The following is a 24,412-nucleotide window of genomic DNA, read 5'->3' on the forward strand; positions in this document are numbered from 1 at the left end:
ATAGCATTAAAGCAAGACCCTCCTGTTTTCCGGGGGGGTGAACCAGTTGCCTATTCAAAAGAGCAGTTCAAAATTCCAACCTGTAGGAAAACAGTGGGAAAGTCATTCTGACCATTTTAACTGTCTGAGGGTTTCCACTGAGTGGGCACAGTTAAAATCAGTCCTTGTGTGTGGAATCTTGACATGACCATGCCATTTACCTCAGAAATGCTGTTAGCTTCAAGCTGTTGCTGGGTAATCTCACTAAGCTGGCGAAATGTCATCGTGAAATCTGCTCTTGTATACTCCATTAGCTGCAAAAACGAAGGAGTTTATTCGGGTGTCCCCATTACATTTCTGAAACAGTTTTAAAAAGTATAGACTTCCGGTATTTTAGAGTTTACTAAAGGAACTAGAAATAATGCTAAAAGACTGCATGTTTTTATATTTTAAGATAAATGAAACACATAGCCATTACAAATCAACAATAAAGGAAAATGCAGAAAATACAGGGCAACTGCAAAGAGAAAATGTTTCCGGTGTATATCCTTCATAAACAACTTTAGAATGGCTTAGCTTTCAGCAGTCTCATTTCTAATTTAGCATCCAAGAATTTTCTCCCCAGCCCAACTGCTGTCAAAGATGTGGTCTGAGGTTAAGTTTTTGAGAATAAGGGTGGCGACAGTGGTTTCAAAAAGGAGGGGGAGGGAAACATTTACAGTAACAGCTAGCATGGAAGTCAAGCAGGGAAGTTGGTGACAGCAGTTTAGTGGGAATGGGGTCAAGGGGTTAGGACAAGAATCTCATGGATAAGATGAGCTCAGAGAGGACCTAAGGGGAGATAGGAGAGAAACTAGAGAAAGATGTGGGTTCAGAGCTTGGGCAAGGAATGCATGGGGGAGGTTTGGCTTAGTGGGCAAGGAGAGAGGAAAAACAGCAGAGGTAGCTAAACAGATGGTCTTAATCTTAGTGACATAATATGCTTACCTTCAATAAGTATGCAATCAAATAGTCATCATCATTATCATGTCCAAACAAGCCCAACTTAGCTTTAAACAATTCCATGAGTCTAAAAATGGATTAGAAGGTAAATGGGTAGCATGTCATTGGTAACTACATCCATGTGACAATCAGAATTTTCCAACAAATTTTCAAAAGCTGTTTTGTTATCAGTCTGGATTCAACAAAAAAATTGTGCTGTAAAATGGTCTAGAAAAAAAAAATACGAGTGCACCTTATATTCAACCCAAGTTCTGGCAAAGTCACAAGCACTTTCAATTTAGGAACTGAAAATGCAACATAGTTTGAGAGGGTTTGTGTCTTTACAAATCCACTTATTTCCAGCTTTTATAAACCTTAGAACCTGTAGGACTGTAGAAAAAACCCTTGTAACATAAAAATGTTTTCTAAGGCTGTTGTAGGGGATGTTGTTTGTTGCTGACATTGTTTAAAGGAAGGAACAATCTAACTGTCATCGTCTTCCAGATCTCCTACTGCAAGACTGAGTGCAAAAACAAATCTATGACATTATTTTTTTCCCCAGGGTCTGCAAGATGTTCTGCAAAACCACTCTATCTGCCCAATAGTTTGTTGAAGCAAGGGATTTGATTTCATAGTCAATGTACGCCTGTGCTGCATATACACTAAATAATACTTTTATGTTCCTTACAGTGGATCAGTACTCCCAATGTGATTCACTGCTTTCAGGCAAAGTGAGGTAAACGATCAGTGGGAAAACTGGAGAAAAGGGGTAAAAACTGCATCCGACTTTTCATTACAAAACCCAATTTTTAGACTCTCTAAAGCTGCATGTGAAGACCAAATAAACTTAGTAATCTTTAACAGTATTTCAAACTGTGAAAAGGATGTGTGCTAAAAGCTGTCTGGTAAGGTAGAAATAAGAACAATGAGCTTTCATTTTGTTTTTGTAAAAACAGAAGTTGCTTTTCTCAGCTTTCTCCCATGCTCTCCTGAAGGTTCATGCTGGAGTACAGGTGCTGATTGCTCTTGATTACATCACTCAAACAGCCTTCTTCATCTGTGAGCCAATATCAGTGACTCATAACGCAGTCTACAACCATCTGTGGTCCAATCCCCTTTGTACCTGTACCCATCAGCATCTTGCTGCTCAATGTGCATTGAGCTACCATTCATGACATCCAAACTGTAGGAGATCAACTGAGCTGGGCATCAATGCTCTTCAAAATAAAAAGGCAATGAAATTAGGAAGCAGGGCTGCCTGACCTTTTACCCATAGTGTGGAAGGACTCTACTAAAATAGAATTCTTTAGTCAAAATATTGTATCTGTGGTTCATTTTTAACCTCCTTCTTGTTATGAAGTATTTGGCCATCACTTTACATAATGCACAGTTGAAAGTGAGATCTGATGCTACTATGGAGATTCATAGTACCACACCCACAAAATATCACTTTGTAGTGCAGGGTGTCATTCCTTAGAATGCCCCTTGAGCAAGACATTGGCATCATGTTTCTCAACAAAAAGTTTTTTTTTTAAAATCATGACTCACCACAGCCCAAGCTTTGATCTTTGGGTTTTCTTGCTCTGTATGGCTTAGCAATGCCCCAAACAAGGCATTTAACCATTGTCAGTGCATCAGCCAAAATTGGATTTTGAGATCAAAGAACATGCTGTGATACATCCATTCTTGTTGGAATTGATTTAATTGTTTTTCTTTTCCTCTCCTTAAGTGTCTCCATGTTATGCCAGTTTGGCTCATTTGCAACAGCTTTGCCTCAGAATCAGAAAGTTATGGGTTGAAGCCCTACTGAAAGACTTGAGCACATAATCGTGAAAAACATTTCAGTGCAGCACTGAGAGAGGGCTTCCTTTTAGAAGAGACATTAAACTAGGGCCCATATTCCTGTTTACTGGACATAAAAGGCAAAGAAGTTCAGGGACTTCTACTGATATCCTGGCCAACATTATTCCTCAATTAAAATAGATTAACTGGTTAATACTCTCCTTTATGGCTTGGGGAACTTGCTGATGACAGATTAGCCGCCACAATACCATAATAACCACAGTGACTACCCTTGAAAAATAATTCCGAAAAACAGTTCCAAAGAAGGGTCACTGACCCGAAACGTTAACTCTGCTTCTCTCTCCACAGATGCTGCCAGACCTGCTGAGTATTTCCAGCATTTCTTGTTTTTATTTCAGATTTCCAGCATCCGCAGTATTTTGCTTTTATTATACTTGAAAAATAATTCTTTGGCTGTGGAGTACTTTAGGGCCTTGAGAACATGAATGGTACCATATAAATGCAAGTTCTCTGTCTGTGCTTTCGCCAGCTGACAGAATTGCTCAATGCACAATAGTACACAAACCCCTCCAGCATACCTCCTCTGATAAATTAAATGAAAATACTTACTTTGTCTGATAAAGATCAGGATATCCTTTTAATATTTCTTCAGCCCTAGAAATTCAGTAGAAAGGAAGTAAACTTATGTCAAAAATGTTGAAAGCAGAGAATTGTGCATCTTATTTTATATTTTAGCTTGTGGCAGGACAGTTCTGGTATTGCTTGCACCAAATCACTGTGTCCTGTCTTTCTATATAATGGTAAAAGTCTTGTTTCTATGTATACTTCCTGTGCCATGTTTTTGTCACATGTGTAGTTTAGCACTTCCACATGGTGGGAATAAAGGAAAATAAAAATCTTAACAGTGCTATTTCCATGCCTTCTGGCAGACTGGTGAACAGCAGTATTGGCTAAAGCCTGAGAACAAGTCACCGAGCCATGCTCTCTGCTAAAGGAGTTATAGATCATGACAATACGTATCTTTACTGAGAGGAAAAGGGTTTTGTTTTTAATGTTCTGTATAAAAGGCCAACATAAATGTTGCTTTGGACTGATTTGCACAATTGAGGGGTATGTGGCTGTTGAACAGATCAAAATGTTATGGTCATAACCAAAATCTATTGAATAACAAAAATCTTGTTTGCCTCAATTCCAGCTTGATACATTTTATAAAAGCAAAATACTGCGGATGCTGGAAATCTGAAACAAAAACAAGAAATGCTGGATTCACTCAGCAGGTCTGGCAGCATCTGTGGAAAGAGAAGCAGAGTTAACGTTTCGGGTCAGTGACCCGAAACGTTAACTCTGCTTCTCTTTCCACAGATGCTGCCAGACCTGCTGAGTGAATCCAGCATTTCTTGTTGATACATTTTATGATGCCTTAAAATATTTTTTAATTCATTCGTGGGATGTGTTGTTAGCAAGACCAGCATTTTTGCCCATCCCTAAGTGCCCTTGAGAAGGTGTTTGGCCCTCTCGTTCACATTTTCTGAGTCCTTAGATGACACAAGTATACTTCAGAAAAATTGTTCACCAACTGCCCACCATCGTCCAATGTAAAAATCTAATAGATGACCTGGAAAATCAACTCTTATTAGGTGAAAAAGCCAAACATCCACAGGTACTAGAATTATATTACTCAAAATATTTATGAATTGCATATACATGTTGGGGAGGAATGCAGTCCCAGTTTTGCCTTTCCATTTGCTTTTTTGTTTACTGTCCATCCAAACAGTCAGTTTAAGAGCCAACAACCAGAACCTAATCGGGAGTGGAACTGTCCTACATAATTACTTAACCACCCCTTCAGCACTGCACACTTGATTAAAAAGGAGTTATTTTGCTCTATAAACTACTCTGAAACACACCAAGTGCTTACTTTTCCATCCGTAGGTACTATTTACGCCTACTTACCCTAGGTATAAGTTTATAAATACAGACACATCACTCAAGATCATAAGATAGGTTTGCATCTGTTGAAAGAACGTTTGCCCTCATGGGAAAGTTTAAAAATAAGGGGTCTTTCATTTAAAACAGAGATGAGGAGAAATTTTTTTCTCTCAGAGGGTCGTGAGTCTATGGAACTCTCTTCCCTGGACAGCAATGGAGGCAGGGTCATTGAATGTTTTTAAGACAGAGATAGACAGATTCTTGACAAACAAGGGAGTCAAAGGGTATCAGGGATAGGCAGGAAAGTGGAGTGGAGTCCACAAACAGAACAGCCATGATCTTATAGAATGGCGGATCAGGCTCGAGGGGCCGAATAGCCTACTCCTGCTCCTAGTTCATACGTTCGTATGTATATTCATCTTGATGAGTGCACTTCAAGACGCTTCTTCCTGAATACTATCCCCTTTGCTGCAACATAGGCCCTGATAATTACAGGGAGGGAGGAGTTCTGGACAGGAAACCAAGAAGTACAGGTCTCCCTTACATCCTGCTGAAATTAACACCACAAACTATTTTCACCAGTTTTCCCAGTCAATAGACAGCATAATTGACAGGCTGCCCGCCTGTCAGGCTGGAAAGCCTGTGACACAAGGCTGCAGCCAAGAGGAGGGCGAGATCGTCATTGAGGGTGGGGGGCACGGGTGGGGAAAGAAATCTGGTTGGCTGAGTATAGAGAGAGATCATGGATGAAGGGGGCGGGGGGAGAAATCGCAGTGGAGGGGGGAAAGAGATTACAGTCGGGGAAGTGACTGCAGTAGAGGGAAGAGATCGCGGTCAGTGAAATGATCATGATTGGGGGCGATAGATTATGGAGGTGGAGGGAAGATTGGGGGACAGTTGGAGACCGGGGGTGTGGGAGTTGGCCCACTGTGGGAAGGGATGCAGATAAGCTTGTTGAGCCTGGAGGAAACATTTTCAGTAGTGCTGTAAATGGACTTGCTTTATGGATCCAGAGCTTCTCACCTCCTTTCACCTGCCAGGTTTCCCAAGCCTCTGGATACCCGGCCAAAATGGGTAAAAAAATAATGCTGTAAAAATGGAGGCATGCAGCCTCCTGAAAAGATTTATCGGCTGACCCAACTCCTGAAAGCAAATTGGTCACCCGCGCCTGAGATCCGCCTCTGTTAAAACTGTAAGTGGTGAGGTCAGTTTTGAGATTCTAAAACTTTTTTACTTCTCACCCACATCCAACGCACCTGCAGTTAAGAGTTAAAATTACCCACGCATAATAATGGGGCTTCTTCCTTCCTAATTTGGCCATTTCCAGACTACAATTGACTACTTGAAGCACAAAGGGACTCAACCTAGAACAAGCTTAGTGATATGAAAGTGACAGGAAAAAAGACAGTTTACTAAGATGGTACAAATTTAAGAATGAGGTGATGTTGCAGGATGAGAGGACTTAGCTGCAAATTAGTAGTGGACGTAAACCAAACCTCTGGATGAACCCTTAGAAGCCGGTGAACCCTGAATAGGAAATGAAACCTTAGCAGGAGAAAATTCAGACAATATGGTCTGAATTTTACCGGCTCCTTGATGCCGTGGGTCGCAGTGTGGGGCTGGTAAAATTTTGTGGAGAGAGGCCCGCCTCAACCCACGATGTTGAGAAGGGCCCGTCGCATATTACCGGCAGCAGGGGAACCTCGGTGCGGCCCCCCTGACGCCAAGTGGCGGGCCCTTCATCTGCATATTCAAATTAACATAAATGAGATGCTAATAAACTTACCTGCAGGTGGCGGACGTCTCACGCCGATTTTACGACCTCCCTTCGGCCTTCGCGCGCCTTTGGAACTACGCACAGAGTTCCAAGGCGAGAACCTGGCACGGCGAGGGGGTGTGGGAGGAATAAAATTTTCAGGGCGGGAGAGGTGGGGGAGCGGGGAAAACATTTATTATTGGCTGTGGGAATGGTGAGAAGGGGTTGAGGTTCAAAGGGAACAAAAGTCAGGGGAGGGAAGTTTGTGATACTAATATTGTTTTATCATGGCGGTAGAGGGCAACTAATGTATGATTTATCCATTGGGGGGGGGGGGTGGGACACCTGATTGATGCCTGACATAACATTTTATTTTTAATTCCTGGAGATCGAGACCGTTAAATTTTCCAATGTAACTGAAGGGCTTGAAGCCCTTTAAAAATGGCGCCTGCTCCTACTTGGTGGCAGCGGATGCCGTTGCCGGCCGCCCCTACACCTCATCGGGGGCTGCTACACCGCCCCCACTATTTAAATGAGCCCCCACACGAAATATCACGGGGGCTCTTCGGCAGCCCTTCCGTGTCGGAAGGCTACTGAGTTGAAAGTGCATCGCCGAGGAACGCATGGCATGATTAAAATTTAGCCCTTTTTTTGGCGATACTGCTGTTGTGTATGTAAACTGCTCTTTTATATGCGGGCCTTTTGCTGAACTAAGCCACCAGAAGTGAGATTTATGTACATGGAGAAATCTGATGCTAAATAAAAAAATGAATTATTTAAATTTATTTATTTATTGGTGTGATTAACCGTACTTGAACATAAGGGACTCTCTGGCCAGTGAACTGGAGTCGGGTTCGCAGGACATAGGTCAGTAGGAAGGTACTTAAGATAGAAGTTCTCAGATCTGGACCCTATCCTTCAAGTCATATGTGAATGATTTGGCATTATTAGCAAAAGTTACTTTCCCATCTTGATGAGCGCAAAAGACAGTCCAAAATTATTTTAAAATAAAAACTGAAACCATCCACAATAACAGGAAGAACATAAATACAGAAGTAACTGTTAACAAGCATACTGGGAAACTTGCACAAAATCTACTAAGTTAAAAATGTATAACTTGTGGAATAAAGACCATTATTCTAGTACTGTAAACATCCATCTGTTTATCAGAACATTTATGAGTTATAAGATGGTTCTGAAAAATGTACACAGTCAGACCAAGAACATTTACAATTCTTCATCAAAAACAAACAGAAGACTGGAGCTATTAACGGAGTAAGTGAGCTTGTGATGGCTCACTTGGTAAAAAAAGCATGTGGTTGAGCCATGCTACTCTTTAAAGTTTAAACCATAATAGGCAGTATATTTCACTCATTTAAAACATTGCAGGAAAGAGGAACTGTAAGTTTAATAACACAGTACTTAGTAGATCATCATTACAGATTTGGGTACTCAAGTAGAAAAGTATTTCAAAACATGTGTTTTATAAACATCTGCATTTGGTTACTTGGGATAAAGAACACGATCATGGAGCATATAGTTTAATGAGAGTTCAGTTAAGAAATCAGTTCACTCAAAATTATCGGCACAGTGGCGCAGTGGATAGCACCGCAGCCTCACAGCTCCAGGGACCCGGGTTCGATTCTGGGTACTGCCTGTGCGGAGTTTGCAAGTTCTCCCTGTGTCTGCGTGGGTTTCCTCCGGGTGCTCCGGTTTCCTCCCACATGCCAAAGACTTGCAGGTTGATAGGTTAATTGGCTATTATAAATTGCCCCGAGTATAGGTAGGTGGTAGGGAAATATATAGGGACAGGTGGGGATGTAGTAGGAATATGGGATTAGTGTAGGATTAGTATAAATGGGTGGTTGATGGTCGGCACAGACTCGGTGGGCCGAAGGGCCTGTTTCAGTGCTGTATCTCTAAACTAAAATTATACTTAAGTATGCTAACTTCTCAAACAATCATGGCGTGGAGGACAAATGGTCTCCAAAAGATTCTGGGAGATGTGTCCCAGGTGTGTGCAGAGAGTTAAACTGAAAGAAATTCAAATTCGATCTGATGTCAAAGTCCAGACTAAACATGATAAGAAAAAGAGCTACAAATAATCTTAGTAATTCTTTTGAGTAAAATAATCTAATTTAAATTTTTGAGAAAGCTAGAGCTACATTATCATTAAAAGAATGTTTTTCACTGATCTTTGCACTGAATTCTGGCCTCTTGCACATCCTCAATTTCATTTGGTCCACCAATGACAGCCATGCCATCTGCTGCCTGGGCCTCAAACTCTGGAATTCCTTCCCTAAACTTCACCTCTCTCTCCTCTTTAAAAACTACCTATTTGGCCAAGCTTTTGGTCACCTAGCCTCATATTTCTTTCTATGTCTCACTGTCCTGTGAAGCAACTTGGAATATTTACTACAATAAATGCAAGTTGTTGTTGATATTGAATATAAGATATAAACCCAAATGGTATGGTTTTATTCCAGGGCAACAATCCATTAATTCGCAATTACCCTTTCATTACATGTTTCAGAATAAACAGGACTAAGATTGCTCCTAATTATAATTCCCAGTTCACAGTAGAGGAAATACTTTGTGTAAACACTTCTTGGCGCTTAATTTTCAAACTAGAAAATACTGGTTAATTCCAGTTCATTTTATTATGGCTAGGAAAACAAACTAGACCCTGTGCTGGATACATTAGGAAGTCAGCTGGCACAGAATAATGATGACTGTAAGTTCTACTCACAACAGCTGTTGCTTAGGGTCCAATAAAGGATTCAGAGCATTCCGCAGTTTGTCGAGATTATATCTCCCAACATTGGCTTGGTTCCCTATCTTGTACCGACCTTCATCGTCAGATGTATTTGGCACAAAATCTAGTTCAGGAAACATTGGAATTTGTTTACATGGCTATTAATAGGAACAGAATTAAATAGTAAAAGAACACTTTTTCCCCCTTTTTCTAAAAACACATTAAGATGAAAAAAAACAAATGCTCCCTTGGCCTTATAGCACAGCACGTGGTGAGTTCATTCAATGTATAATTCCCACCCCCACCCCCAACTATAATTTGCAGCATTCACTCTTCAAATAAATTTGTTGAACTCATCATTCTTATTTCCTTTCCTGAAGGCAATGCTTCATACTGGACAACAATTCTGCATAGGCAATGACTCACTGGAGAACAATTTTGCATTCAGTGACAGCCCTCTGGTATATACCTAAGTGACCATTCCACATGCTTGACTAAGACAGTGAGTTGCACTCATAAAGTGAGGTGGGGGTGGGGCAGGGAGGGGGAAGAACAACACAGCTTAGGCCAGTTCTATCCACAACCAATATGCTAACATACATGATATTGCGCACTTGTGATCATTGGATAGCAATCAGGAATGAGAGTCCTAACTAATTTTTCCCTACCTAGTCGAGGACAGCAAGACCAATTGTAGTACCCTTACTGCTGTCCCAGCCTAGATGTATATCATTTTTAAATAATGTGAAATATGCAACAATATGTTTTGCAAGACAGCTCAGCTGCAATTTCTTTTTATATGAGCCAGCTGTGTGTGAGGCCCTGCTGATGGCATGCAGCCTCACAAAAGTTGCACTATGCTATTCAAAGTGCAGTTTTAATAGATGTTTTCCAGAGGAAAAAAAAAACTTACTAGGATCATAGAAATCCATAAAGCCAAATGGACCATAATCTATTGTAACAGAGAGTATACTGAAGTTGTCTGTGTTACACACACCTGAAATACAGAAAAAACAGAAAAATATTGATCAATGGAAATAAAGGAAAGGAACAGATTCTCACACACATACTAGAGTCGTCGTTTTAAAATCATCACACAGATTCATGCTTATACAACATGCCATCAGAAGAAGCTGCAAACAGTTCTACCCTACAGGAGGAGGAAATCAGAGGGTGAGTCACATCAGGCAGTTTTTATGTGGCCCTGATTAAGAACAGCATTGGAAAATAAAACTATGGTGGAAGTAACTGCCAGCTCACTAAACCCACAATGATAGAAATAAAATACTTTGGCCCAGTGTGATATATCCAGTTATAGTGAACAGTTTAAAAATTGACTGCAGTTGAGGGGCTGAATTTAGTGCGGGTGTTTGGAGCAGGAATGGTGGCGTGGGAGGTCAGAGAATTGCATTGGAAGCTCCGGCCTGGAAATCCAATGTTGTGATGTCGATTCCGGATTTAAACAGCGGCAGGAAAGCACCAAGGTGGCAACACCACCACGACACGACGGGAATGCAATTTAAATAGCTGAATACTTAGTTTTAATACATTAGCATCTAATTCATCGTGATTCAATGGGGGGCTTGGAATTAAGTGGACAGTGGGCAGCCCTTACATGCCTTCGGATTTCCAGCCATTGAAAGTTGGCAGCACTGAGGCAAGCTGTCAGTGCTGCAATGGATAGCAGCCATGACCAAAAGCGAACAGGGGAAGGGGGGGGGGGGGGGTGTGGAGGCCACTGTCGGTGTACAGTGCTGCGCACTCTGCAGGCGGGGGGGGGGGGGGGGGGGGGGGGGGGGAAGGGGAATCGTGGTCTCAGCTGGCCTGCAAGGGGCGTAGTGGTCTTGGGAATGCCGGCTGAGCAGGGTCTCGGGCTGGAGTGCCGGCTGAGCAGGGTCTCAGATTGTCTGCAAGGCGGTGGGGGGGATGGGGGGGAAATTGGTTTTGGGTGGCTGTATTGCATATCCAAACTGCTGGGTGAGAGGGTTGGGAGCCCATACTGCTGAATGGGAAAGTCGACTATCAGCAAGGGTGGGCACTGAGGGCCATCAGAGAACCTGCCAGGAGAAGTAGGAAAGGCACAGTTGCCAAGCCAGGGTCGTCTCTGCATCGACAGTGCTCTCGAGGTCCACTGATCACCTGGCATAGGTCTCATACACCCTATGGTGTGATGCAGCGTCTCCGACGGAGGGAGGGACAGGAAGTACCTGTACCTGCCTGTGAAGCTCCAAGACAACAGCAGCAGCAGCTAGCCATGCCAAGAAGGGCCCACCTACACTAGAGAGTGTGCTGGACTCGAATCAGCTACCTCCAAATGTCCGAGTGGCATTGTCAGCGATGACTATGGCTCTCCAGGGAGGCTGTCATGGACATATGTGCCCTGCTGCAGGACAAGTAGCCACCTATGGGATGTGGGGGGTCACACTATGCCAGTGGCCCTGAAGATCACTAAACTTTTACATGTCTAGATCATTCCAAGGATTCACCGGGAACGTATGTTGGGGTCTCCCAGGCAGCAGCCCACTGCTGCATCAAGGAGGTGACCAATGCCCTGTTCAAGAGGGCTGGCGACTATGTGCGCTACCGGACTGATCCTGACAGTCAGGCCGAGAGGGCCATTGGATTCGGGGCCATCACTGGATTCCCCAGGTGCAAGGCATGATAGATTGCACGCATGTGCCCATCAAGGCTCCTATGGACTAGCCAGCCATCTTAATCAACAGGAAGGCTTCCATTCCATCAACGTGCAACTGGTCTGACCACCAAAAGCGTTTCCTGCAGATGTGTGCCCACTTCCCAGGAAGCAGCCATGATGCCTACGTACTTCAACAGTCCCAGGTTCCACAGCCTTTCAGGCACACCCCCTCCACCCCCACCCCCGATTGTCTTCAGGGATGGATTCACAGGGACAAGGGATAGCCACTGAAAACATGGCTACTCACATCTGTGAGGAACCCTCACAATGCAGCAGAGGAACAGTACACAGATAGGGAGAGGAATAAGAAAAAGGGGAGTGGCGATTTTGGCCAAAGGAACAATTAGAGCTGTGAGGGGGGATGATATGTAGGAAGGTTCATCAAATGAGGCCATATGGAACAAGCTAAGGAACAAAAATGGGGCAATCACACTACTGGGTGTTTACTATAAACCCCCAAACAGTCAGAGGGAGATAGAGGAGCAGATACGGAGGCAAATCTCTGAGAAGTGCAACAACAATAGGGCAGTAATTGTAGGGGATTTTAACTACCCCAATATTAAGTGGGATAGTTTGAGTGTGAAAGAAATTAAGGCAGCAGAATTCTTGAGGTGCATTCAGGAGAACCTTTTTGCCCTGTATTTAGGAAGTCCAACAAGAGAGAGCACTGTTTTAGACTTAATGTTAGGAAATGAAGATGGGCAGGTGGAAGAAGTGGCAGTGAGAGAGCAATTTGGTGGTAGTGATCATAATTCAGTCAGTTTTAACATAATTATGAAAAAAGACAAGGATAGAATAGGAATTAAGAGTTCTCAAATGGGGATAGGGCAATCTTACTAAACTGAGGCGTGATTTAGCGAAAGTGGGCTGGAAACAGCTACTTGAAGGTAAATCAGTGTCAGAGCAGTGGGAGGCATTCAAAGCGGAGATTCAAGGGGTGCAGAGTAACCATGTTCCCACAAAGAAAAAGGGTGGGACAGCCAAATCTAGAGCCCCATGGATGTCAAGGAGCGTACAGGGTAAGATAAGGCAGAAAAGGAAAGCTTATGTCCGACACTGAGAACTCAACAGAAAGCCGAGAGGAGTATAGAAAGTGGAGGAGTGAAATCAAAAAGGAAATTAGGAAAGCAAAGACAGAGCATGGAAGAATATTAGCAAGCAAAATCAAGGTGAACCCAAAGATACTTTATCAATACATTAAGAGCAAGAGGATAACTACAGAAAGAGTAGGGCCGTTAAATGACCTAAAAGGTAACCTATGTGTAGGGGCAGAAGATGTTGGTATTGTTCTTATGAATACTTTGTGTCTGTCTTCACAAAAGAGCGGGATGATGCAGATATTGTAGTTAAGGATGTGATAAACATAGGGAGAGAGGAAGTATTAATGGGATTAGCATCCTTGAAAGTTGATAAATCACCAGGGCCGGATGAAATGTACCCCAGGCTATTAAAAGAAGCAAGAAAGGAAATAGTGGAAGGTCTGACCATAATTTTCCATCACCCAAAGGGTGGTTGAGGCCTGGAACTCACTGCCTGAAAGAGGAGTTGAGGCAGAAATCCTCAACTCATTCAAAAGATGTCTGGATATGCACCTCAAGTGCCGTAATCTGCAGGGCTACGGACCAAATCTGAAAGGTGTGATTAGACTGGGTGGATTGTTTTTTGGCCGGCACAGACATGATAGGCCAAGTGGCCTCTTTCTGTGCCATAAACGTTCTAAGATTCTAACATTCTATGATCTGCTGTGGCTCCACCCAAGCGTTCATCGAGCAGGTACTGGGCTGTTGAAGATGAGATGAGATTCGGTTGCCTAGATCAATCCGGAGGGGCCCTATAGTATGCCCCAGCGAGGGTCTCGTGTATCGTTGTGGTCTGCTGTGCTCTGCACAATATAACACTGCAGAGACACGAGGCCTTGCATGACAAGGACATGACTGAATGACAATTCTCCACCTACAAGGAAGACCCAGAGAGGGAAATGAGCAGGCAGCACTGGATGTTGAAGCCGTTGCACCGGAGGCCAGGCAGATTGAGCGACAGGCCAAGGAGGCAAGAGATAATCTCATACTTACCCGCTTCCAGCCACCGTGATGGCGACTCAGAGTAAAAACAATAAAGACTCATCTCAATGCATACAGTCTGTCGTCTCATTTCTACTGTGTTCCGTGCCTAGCGCCCAGCTGAACCATGCGCTATAACCATGGGAGAGTCAAGTCAAATGAGGGCTGTGCTTACATTGCCATCCACTCAGGGGGAAGGATTAAGTCAGCAGCTCACAATTAATGCACAATAGAATAACCACATTTACATAACGAAGGTTAATTGCAAGAACAAATGAATTTCATATGATGAAGCAGATATCAAATTTCAAATACCTGTGAAACCCCAAGTGTCTCGAGGTTCTTTTCTTTATACACTAATGAGTGCTTCTACAAGGTGTGACCCCAGCACTACCAGCAGTGCTGGAGGCAGGCTGCCCCTTGGTCTGTGATGACTTCAGCGGACACTCTCTGGCTACCTGAGACCTGGAGGGCCCCAGCTGCCTGAAGGTTTCCTGTATAGGACTCTCCTCGGGCGTTGCGACTACTGGAGCTGGGCTCACTGGTGGAGGGGCTGAGGAGCCGCTGTCCACACTCAGAGCGCCCTGAAGGGAGCCCCCAGATGTGGAGGTTAGCCTCTCCTCCTCTCTTTCAAGGTTCACTTAAACCTCCCTGCTCACCAGAGAAGGATAAGGAGCTGGAGAAGACTCCAGGAGCCTGGTCCTTCTCTCGCCTTGCCACTGCTGCGTGAGCTCATGGCCAAGGCGATGGTGTGTAGGCCTTCATGCATTTGTGGGATCTGGCTCTCCATGAGGGTTGCCGATATCTCAATAGAAGAAGCCATGCGCTCACATGCCTGAGCCATAGCAGTACTCATGGCATGGATAGATGCTTCCATCATCCGCTCATGACTGCACATTGCCTCTGGCATCTCTGCCAGACGTTGCCTTGCCTCTCTCCTGAAACTCCAGAATGCTCTGTGCTGTTGACACCAGAGGCTCATCATCATCCTGGGGCTCAACATGGATCTGGCCACCTACCGTCCTCTGACTGTCAGAGACCTTAGCTGTCTCAGCCTCAGCCAGATGCTCGAGCATCAGCTTGTGATCCTGATTCTACAGTGTAACGGAAGTGTTTATTTTTTGTTGTTTAAAAACTCAGGGGGGCCTGTGTGCCTTTGTGACTGAGAGTTGTTTGTCCCTCTGGGAACAGTGTGTGCAAGCTGCAAGCCTGTTTCCTAGGCAGCAGTGAGAGAGAGTGATCACATGCCGTACTGTATCAGTTTGACAGAGTGTAAAGACTGGCTAGAACTGGTTTGATCTGGCAGACCAGCGAATCGTGCTCTCCTTGAAGGAAGGATTTGTCTCTCTCTCTCAGCAGAAAATCTACATTGGCCTACAGGCTGCGTGTCGCCTAAAGAGGAAAAGAACACTGGAAAGGAATCTTTGCATTGCTGGAGGTAACAAATTCCTTTTTTATTTCCAGTCTCTAAGAAGTCTCTGCCTCAGGAGTGACTTTCTGTTGCCTTTCGTGTTTCTGGAATTCTCAGTAAAGTTTCCACTGATAGACTGCTAATTCAAAATTTAAATAGACCTGTTGTTATACTCCTTGTTGAAAGATCGGTGTGATGCCTACTGCAGCTGAAGTGCCTTGAACGCCTATCCATTACAGACTGTTCATCAAACTCGCCTGGAGACTTCGAGTGGCATCTGATGATTCAACGCTGGGACCCCTCACTGAGCCGGGAACATAACCCACCAGGACTTACAACCCAGCTAATTATTTATTCCTAAAAAACAGCTCTAATTTAAAACATCATTTTTAAAACTGGTTAGCCACTGGTTTTTGAATGTATGTGTGTGTGCATGAGGGTCAGTAGGAATACAAAGTTATAAAGTCTTTTCAGACATAGATTTATTTCAATATTGTTTAAGATTTAGTTTATTAATAAATAGTTAATTTGTTGCTGTTTAAAGATTTGTTTTGGTGCATTTTATTCTGGGGGGTGTAAAAAATGATTAATTTGGCTAATCTTCCAGTAGGTGGGAAACTTTAATAATATGCTGTGACCGGTGGAGTAATGGGACTGAACTGGCCTCAGTGGTAACAACAGCCAAAGGAAACCCGTCGAGGTGAAAGTATCTGCCCTGGTGGAGGGTGCAGCAGAGTCATGGGACAGTGCTTCCTCTGACTGCGGTTCCTTCTCAGAGGTTGACGGCTGTCCCCCTTCTGCTCAAGTGTCCTGCGGACGCCAACCTGCATGATAGAACACAAATACGTGTGGACTAGGCTGTGCAGATCTGGTCATGCCAGCCACGCATGATGTGTGTCTCCAAAAGTGAACTGTATGTCAATGAAAGACAATCCTCACTCTCTTGCGCAGATACTCCAGTTTCTCCATCAGATATGGAGCGGCCGCCCTGGGTCCCCACTAATTCTATTGCCTCCTCCTCGCTGTGGAGAAAGGCCAAGATCTGGGATGCCTCTGCCAGTCCGGAATGTCTCCCTCTTGTTATGATCCCTCTTGTCCTGCAAGTGGAAAGTGGGAGATAGTTGCAGAGAGGCCAACATGACAGTTTGCTAGTGGCAGCCCCTCATCCCCTACTGGGATATCACATATAGCTCATGCTCCCCATATGCTCTCATGGAGGTTTATGGGGGTGATCTGTGAAAGGTGGCCTGTAGCTGAATGCAGCCATGCATCTGTCAGGATGAGGTGATGCCTAAACACCTCTGCCATCTCAGTTGTAGTGCCTCTATCCCCATGTCCCGCTTCCTCTTGCGTAGCTACTTGCAATCCTGAAAAATAGAGTGCGTTATGAAGCAGTCACCTTGGCAGAACGAAGGAAGTCGTTGACCCTCTTGCGGCACTGTATCCATGTCGAGGGGTGCTCACCTCCTCAGCTATCTCCATCCAGGCTTGCTTGGTCAGGCGGGAAGACCTCTTCCTGCCATTGCTGGGGAACAGGACCTCCCAACTTTCCCTTGCATCCTGGAGGAGAATCTCGAGGAAGTCATCGCTGAACCGTGGGGCCAGCCTGTGTCTTGCCTCTGCCATCGTGCATGGCCGTCTCTTTGGAGGGGGGTGGTGGCGCAGGCGGAATCCAGGGAGTCACTCCAACACCAGTCTCCATAGTGAACAGCAAGTTGCAAATCAGTCTAAGGCAGCAAGGCAAGCAGAGCTTTAAGTATGGTACAACACCTGCTCCGGAGTCATCTGATGCTGTATTTGGCATCTCGCATCCCGCCCTTGCCACATGATTGGCCAGGCCACGCAGCTCCATTATGTAAAGTGGCTGCCCACCCTACGATCATGGTGAGCCATCAGCCCACGCGACTAGTGGGAATGGTGTACATTTCCGGGTCCGCCGTCGGGATCCACAAGGGGTTCACTAAATTCAGCCCGAGGTTTCTGCATCAAGCTTATTCCAGGTAACAGAGGGGAATAATTCAAACCTACACAATTATGTGCATTTCGTTCACTTTGTATATTGACACTTTCTTTTAAAATTTAAGTTGTGGGATATTCAAAATCCATTTATTCCCAGTAACTCTTTTCTGCAATATAAAACACTGATTCTATCTGAATTTTTTGGTGGGAGGTGGTGGTTGAGGTGGTGGGGGGGAGGTCAGTTTAAAAATCACAGAAAATAAACCAATTAGTGTGAAACTCATGAATGAACAAAGATAATAAGATTAATCTCTATTTCCAAGGAACTGGCAGCCAGTTTGTTCACAGATGAGCCTAGCGTTTTGCCTTCAAATAAGAAGTGATGTGGGAGTGCAGAATTTGTCAATAAATACATGGAACAGCTCTGAAGGATGAAGAAAGCTATTCTTGGTAAAATCAAAGATCAAAATCAAAAACCAAAATCATCTTGAGAAGATCTGAGGTCTACAGGGAGGTCACAAAAGATCCAAGGTTTGTAAGGAAGTCTATGAGAAGATCTGCAGTTTGTGAAGAGGTCAGGGGGAATCGGAGGTCTATGAGCTGGTCAGAAAGTTCTTTGAGAAGTTAGAGGAGATCCAAGGTCTGTAAGGAAGTCTAGAAGCTAGTAACTGTCACCACCACCTGCTTCATAGTCTGCAAAAGACAGAGAAGTTACATGCAGTAGACTGGGCCAGGACAAAAGGATGAACCTGAAATTGTAGGTGCCTCATGGGAAGATCTGAGTACAGAATCAGCAGAGAAATATTGGCTGGAGAAGTAGAGAGAGTTTGGGAATCGAGAGACAAGGACTGCAACATCAAGTCAATGGCATGAAGAGCTTTGCTGCAGATATCAAGAAATGTTGAAAGGCAAGAAATACAGAGGAGGTTTGGCACTGGAGCTCAGCAGATTTTTGGGAGCTGTGAAATAGGAACATTTTGTTCCTTTTTTGTTTTAAATACTTTTGGGTGGTCCAGCAGAGGCAGTTTCTTGCAGCAAAGGAGTCAAGAGATCAAGTGGGAATAGAGTCCCAATGGTCAAAGCAGGACCCTGGTGAAGGTCAGAGCAGACGAAAGGTTGTGGCATGTGGCCTGGAGGAGGTGGTTCTAAATTTCAGATTAAGTTAATATACACCCATGTTTAGGAGGGAGGGGTGTCTCAAGCAGCAGGAAAGAGTAGCCTAAGGATGGCTGTGAATGCTCACAGATGGAGCTGCAAAGAAAAGGAGCTCAGCAGGGAGCTGCTAACTCAGGTACCACCGTGAAAAATAAATTGAATATCTTGCCTTCTTAATGGTGCTGGCACTGAGAGTGAAAATAAATAGCAGCGCAAATGGCAAGTCCAATTTTCAGGAATTTAATAATGTACTTAAGGAGTCAGAAGAGGAGAAAATGTTCGTACAACCATGTTCTGCTACATGAAACCTTTAGCATTTCTCACAGCAGAACATCAGTAATCCCAATAGTATTTTATTTACACCTAAAGCTATACAACTTGGACATCTTGGATCTTTCGAGTGTCAAATTAGTGCTTCCTTATTAAATTGCCTTGAGCACTGTTTCTAAGTCATACCATGTGCAAATCCGACTGACATCCAATGTGCGATGAGGTATGAAGTATCAGTCACAACTTGAGAGAAAAAATCCTGTAATATTAAAATGCCAACTCAGTAAAATTTGTAACTAATTTCTGACAAGAAAGCAGGAAAATATAACATTTTGGTTAAATGGTACATAAATTGTACAAATTCTAAAAATATATCGTGAAAATATTAATCTTGAAACATACCAGAAATCTGTTTGAACTGGTTGTATTTATCAAAGGAAAATGTTGTTTTATAATAAAATCCACCAGTTTCCTAAGGGAAAAGGAAAAATGTAAATGAATGCCACAAGAGTGAAACTGATTGTGATAAAGCACATGAATTCAGCAATAAATAAGTGTTTGTACACAGGCAAATGAGTGGTTAGAATATGGACCGTGCTGACTGACAGAGTGGTGCAAACAGATTCACTAGTAGCCTTCAAAAGGAAATTGGATAACTACTTGAAGGACAAAAAAGTTGCAGGGATATAGGGAAATAGCTAGGAAGTGAAACTAACTTAAAAAAAAATGCCAGCACAGTTCAATGGGACGAATGGCCTCCTTCTGTGCTGTACTATTCCATGATTCAATGAAATAACTCAGTGCAATTATAAGAACATAAGGAAAGCCAGGGATGAGAAAAGTCCATCCCTTTAATACATTAATGAGTACATTGGAAAATCTCTTCAGTTGATGGCAAAATAATGATGGCACAGTGGCGCACTGGGCAGCACAGTGGCGCAGTGGTTAGCACCACAGCCTCATAGCTCCAGCGACCCAGGTTCAATTCTGGGTACTGCCTGTGCGGAGTTTGCAAGTTCTCCCTGTGTCTGCGTGGGTTTCCTCCGGGTGCTCCGGTTTCCTCCCACAGCCAAAAGACTTGCAGGTTGATAGGTAAATTGGCCATTATAAATTGCCCCCAGTATAGGTAGGTGGTAGGGGAATATAGGGACAGGTGAGGATGTGGTAGGAATATGGGATTAGTGCAGGATTAGTATAAATGGGTGGTTAATGGTCGGCACAGACTCGGTGGGCCGAAGGGCCTGTTTCAGTGCTGTATCTCTAAATCTAAATCTAAAAATCTAAAACACTTTGACAGACCATTTAAGCCAGGCTTAAATGACTAAGGTGTATTTAAAAAGTAAAATTAGCAGAAGTAAAAGTAAAAACTACAACAGTTAGGAAAATTATTGTGTTCTTCACTTAGCTTATAAAATCTGTTGTAAAATAGTAAAATGTTTTACCAGTGTCTGTAATATTAAGACTTTTATACTTCGAATCATTGTATATAATGCAATGTTGACATGTGAAATTCAGTGGCTGCAAAATTTGGCTACATAGCGCCTGTAGTTTCAGTGCTACAGGTGCAGATTTGGTTCCAAAATAGCATCCGTACACACTTACAAATGGCCTGCGTCAGATGCCATTTGGGAAGGTCAGTAGCACAGGCATTAGGAGTGCGTGCCAGGAGTAGTAAAATTGTGACATTAGTCAGCAAGTAATGCTGATTTGATGCCAGCGCTGCCATTTTTGACCTCACTGCTCCAGCTAATGCCTTCACATAAACAGCTGAACATGTATTCAGCAACAGTAAGGGCCCCCACCAGTGTTATTTAAAGGGATCATCAAATACTCTTAGGTTACTTGCTGATTAATTTCTACTGGCTGTGCCTGGGTTTGATAAATGCTTGGTGGGTTGCAGAGTTATTTAAAGTTGGTGATGTCAACAGGGAGTGGTACTGCACGTGGAGAAGGCCTTGGTTCCGACTTCAAGAGTTCTGGTCAGACCACTTGCTCGCAGTCACAGGTGCTGTAGTTACCGATCGACTTGGCCTGCATCATGAGAGGGAGATTGAGCAGCGGCAGCACAGAAGAGGGGAAGCTGCTCTCAGGAGGAGGAGGGGGTGAAAGGGTCTCAGCAGGAGGCCCTATTCACTCGGGGTCTTTTGAGAGCATTTCTCTTAATCTCAACCAAAGCTAGGAACAGCGTGTACGTCGTCTTCGTTTTACAAATGAGGTGCTCATGAAAATCATCCACCTCCAACAGATGGACCTGCAGTCTCGGAGTAGGGCAAAGATAGTACTGCCAATGGCTGTGAAAGTGACAGTGGCCATGAATTTCTTTGCATCAGATTCTTCCAGGCTAGAGCAGGCAATATCTGTAACATTGCCCGGTTGTCCACTGCTGCTTAAGGAAGGTTATGGAGAGGGAAGTACATTGTGACTAGAGAGAAACAGGTAAAACGTGCATGTGACTTTGCCAGGATAGTGGCTTCCCCATGGTACAAGGTTTCATCAATAGCACACACTTAATTTTGCATGCATCACATGCTGAGATGTACTGCAACTGCAATGTGTTCCACACTCCCAATGTGCAGTGGGTGTGTGATCATGCTCAGCACAACATGCACGTGAATGCCCATTATCCTAGAACAGTCACAATGCCTTCAATTCTGCACCAATCCAATGTTCCTTCAGTGTTTGAGCCACCACATCAAACCAGAGGGTGGCCACTGTGTGACAAGGGCAATCTGCTTAAAAACTGGCCTATGACTCCAGTATGCAAACCAACCTCATGTTGCTGGCATATGTATAATGATAGCAATGCTGCCTCAGGAAATATCATAGAGAAGAGTACTGGGGTGCTCAACAAATGGTTCCACTACCCGGACCTCTCCGGAGGACCCCTGCAGTACTTGCTGGAGCGTGTGTCCCAATTTCTCATGGTCTGTGTCCTGCACAACCTTGCCATTGTGAGGGCACAGCCCTTGCCACCAGAGATATGGAGAGCAGCTGAGCAGCAGTAGCAAGAGGAGAAGTAGGAGAAAGGGAGGAGGCAACCAACATATTCCCTTTCCGGACAGGCTGTCCGCAATCACCTCATCTGTCTTCGGTTCCACCAAACACAACCCCAAATTGCCATTCGACAACAGGGGCACACTTTACCTTCTCTCTGAAAGGTTAGTAGGTGAGTGAAGGGGGTGGTGAATGGAGTAGTGTGTGAGGCTAGTGGTTCACTGCCTTCTCAGTGTCTGCCTAGAGGGTCCTCTGTGGGTAGAGGACCTCTCTCATGTCTACCTCCTGCACTAAGGGCTCCATTATTGCATCAGAGAACTTTGGAGCACACTCCCTGCACAGATGTGCCATTTGCACTGTTCCTCCTGCTCTTCTCCATCCATTTCCAGCACCTACTGCATCCAGAATGCACCTCCCTTTAAGAGGTGCAAGCTGGCCATCAATAGTACAAGATAGCTTTAAGTGGTGCTAGCGTCGCACAAACTTGAGGCCCCTGCTGAGGTGTGCAGTCACACAGCAGCGTGTTTGATGTTGGGCTGCAAACTGCTATCATGTGCTCCCTGCATCTCAATTAACGGATGCGGGTTAATGCGCATTGTGATCCCATGCCTGTTTTTGCGCCTTATTCAATTTTTCCCCCAGTGTATTCCACTATCCCAGTGTTATCCAAGATATTAGCCACACAGGTGGCTAACTGGGAATCCATATTTAACTAACTGCATTTCTAAGTAAATAAAAGATGAGTACGAGACACATCATTGGGCATGTGCTCTCAATATTCATATTCAGTGCACAAAAGCAACACACTGCAAATGCTGGAAATCTGAAATAAAAACAAAAAATGCTGGAAATACTCCACAGGTCAGGTAACATTTGTGGAAAGAGAAACAAAGTTAATGTTTCAGGCCTTTGATCAGAACAGGTTTTAAACAAGTAGAGGCAGGGAAAAGAGGAAAGGACAAAGGGAAGATCTGTGATAGGATGGAAAGCAGGAGATAGAATGACAAAAGGGAATAGTATTGGAACAAGAAACAAAAGATGGGTCAAAGGGACGTGTAAACGGTAATAGCAGAATCACTACCAACACCTGTGGTCCGAAAACATGGGGACAGTGGTTATGAGCTGACATTGCTGGATTCAATGTTGAGTCTGGAAGATGTGAAGTGCCTAATAAAAGGATGAGGTGTTGGTCCTTAAGCTTCATTGGAACAATGTAGGAGGCTGAGGACAGAGAGGTCAGAGTGGGCTGCAGAATTAAAATGACAGGTGACCAGAAGTGCAGGGTCACATTTTCGGACTGAACAGAGGTGTTCCGCAAAGTGATCACCCTGTCTTAGTTTGGTCTCCCTAATGTAGAGGCATTATGAGCAGCGAATGCAGTGTAATAAATTGAAAGACGTTCAAGTAAATCTTTTAGTAGCACAGAACTTGAGTATTGCTGAAAAGAGAGACATGTTGTCGAAGCTTTTTGTCTTGTACTCATCAGGACAATCGCAAGAATGACCTATGTAAGGGAAAACAAAAACTTGTACTGCATGAGAAGAGAGTGCTGATTCGTTGGCAAGTGAACTCTGATTGGACGCCCACATCCCATGAATTAATTTAAAAAAAAACTTACTTTGCATCACTTCCTACATCAGGACTTGGAAGGCATTGAAAGTGATTGGGGCAATTTTGCCCACAGTCCTCATTGTTGCCATTTGTTTCTGCACCAAAAGGCTTCTTTTCACCCAAAATACTGCTGTCTTCTTTAAGGGCTAACAGCTGTCAATGAAGAGCTACTGCCTGGAATGGGCAGGTCGTCTTATGAAGAAAGATTGGACAGGCTAGACTTGCATCTGCTGGAGTTTAGAAGCGTAAGAGGCGACTTGATTGAAACATACAAGATTCTGAGGGGTCTTGACAGGGTGGATGCGGAAAGGATGTGGGAGAATCTAGAACTCGGTCACTGTTTAAAAAATAAGGGGTCGCCCATTTAAGACAGCGATGAGGAGAAATATTTTCTCTCAGAGGGTCGTGAGTGTTTGGAATTCTCTTCGTGAAAAGGCACTGGAAGCAGATCTTTGAATATTTTTAAGGCAGAGATAGATAGATTCTTGATAAGCAAGGGGGTAGAAGGTTATAGGGGGTAGGTGGAAATGTGGAGTAATCAGTTCAGCCATGAACTTATTGAATGGTGGAGCAGGCTCGAGGGGTCGAATGGCCTACTCCTGCTCCTAATTCGTATGTTCGTATGTTGCAATCCCTAAAAAGGAGAGTATTATCGAGCAGTCACCTCAGCAGAACGAAGAAGGCCATTGACCCACTTGCAGCACTGTACCCAGGGGTTGACCCAACGGTTGCTAACCTCGTCAGCCATCTCCAACCAGGCTTGCTTGGTCAGGTGGGAGAACCTCTACTTGCCATCGCTGGGGATAGATTCTTGATAAGTAAGGGGGTGAAAGGTTATCGGGGATAGGCGGGAATGTGGAGTTGAGGTTACAATCAGATCAGCCATGATCTTATTGAATGGCACAGCAGGCTCGAGGGGCCAAGTGGTCTACTCCTGCTCCTAATTTGTATGTTTGTACGACCAGTGTTTTGAGACTCCTGGCCGATACATTCCTTGCCAATCTCTCGACATTTGTTTGCACAGTCAGCCAATACAAATGGATGAAAAGAGTTT

The 24,412-nt window shown here is 44.0% G+C and overlaps 1 protein-coding gene across 5 annotated transcripts in view; it reads right to left on the minus strand.

The window, feature by feature from the left end:
- The window catches only part of LOC137348651 (protein adenylyltransferase SelO-like), a 96,382-nt gene that overhangs the window by 31,731 nt on the left and 40,239 nt on the right, over positions 1 to 24,412 (minus strand). For 4 of the 5 annotated variants that reach the window (XM_068013934.1, XM_068013927.1, XM_068013918.1 and 1 more), the window contains 7 exons: positions 19,156 to 19,225; positions 18,940 to 19,012; positions 10,117 to 10,200; positions 9,198 to 9,327; positions 3,373 to 3,417; positions 967 to 1,048; positions 201 to 293 (listed from right to left, as the gene is read on the minus strand). In XM_068013934.1, the coding sequence (XP_067870035.1) occupies positions 201 to 293; positions 967 to 1,048; positions 3,373 to 3,417; positions 9,198 to 9,327; positions 10,117 to 10,200; positions 18,940 to 19,012; positions 19,156 to 19,225 (577 nt within the window). The remainder of the gene's footprint in view (positions 1 to 200; positions 294 to 966; positions 1,049 to 3,372; positions 3,418 to 9,197; positions 9,328 to 10,116; positions 10,201 to 18,939; positions 19,013 to 19,155; positions 19,226 to 24,412) is intronic. The other variant, XM_068013921.1, reaches the window with a different exon arrangement.

The sequence above is a fragment of the Heterodontus francisci genome, chromosome 2 (assembly GCF_036365525.1).
Source record: "Heterodontus francisci isolate sHetFra1 chromosome 2, sHetFra1.hap1, whole genome shotgun sequence".
NCBI lineage: Eukaryota > Metazoa > Chordata > Chondrichthyes > Heterodontiformes > Heterodontidae > Heterodontus > Heterodontus francisci.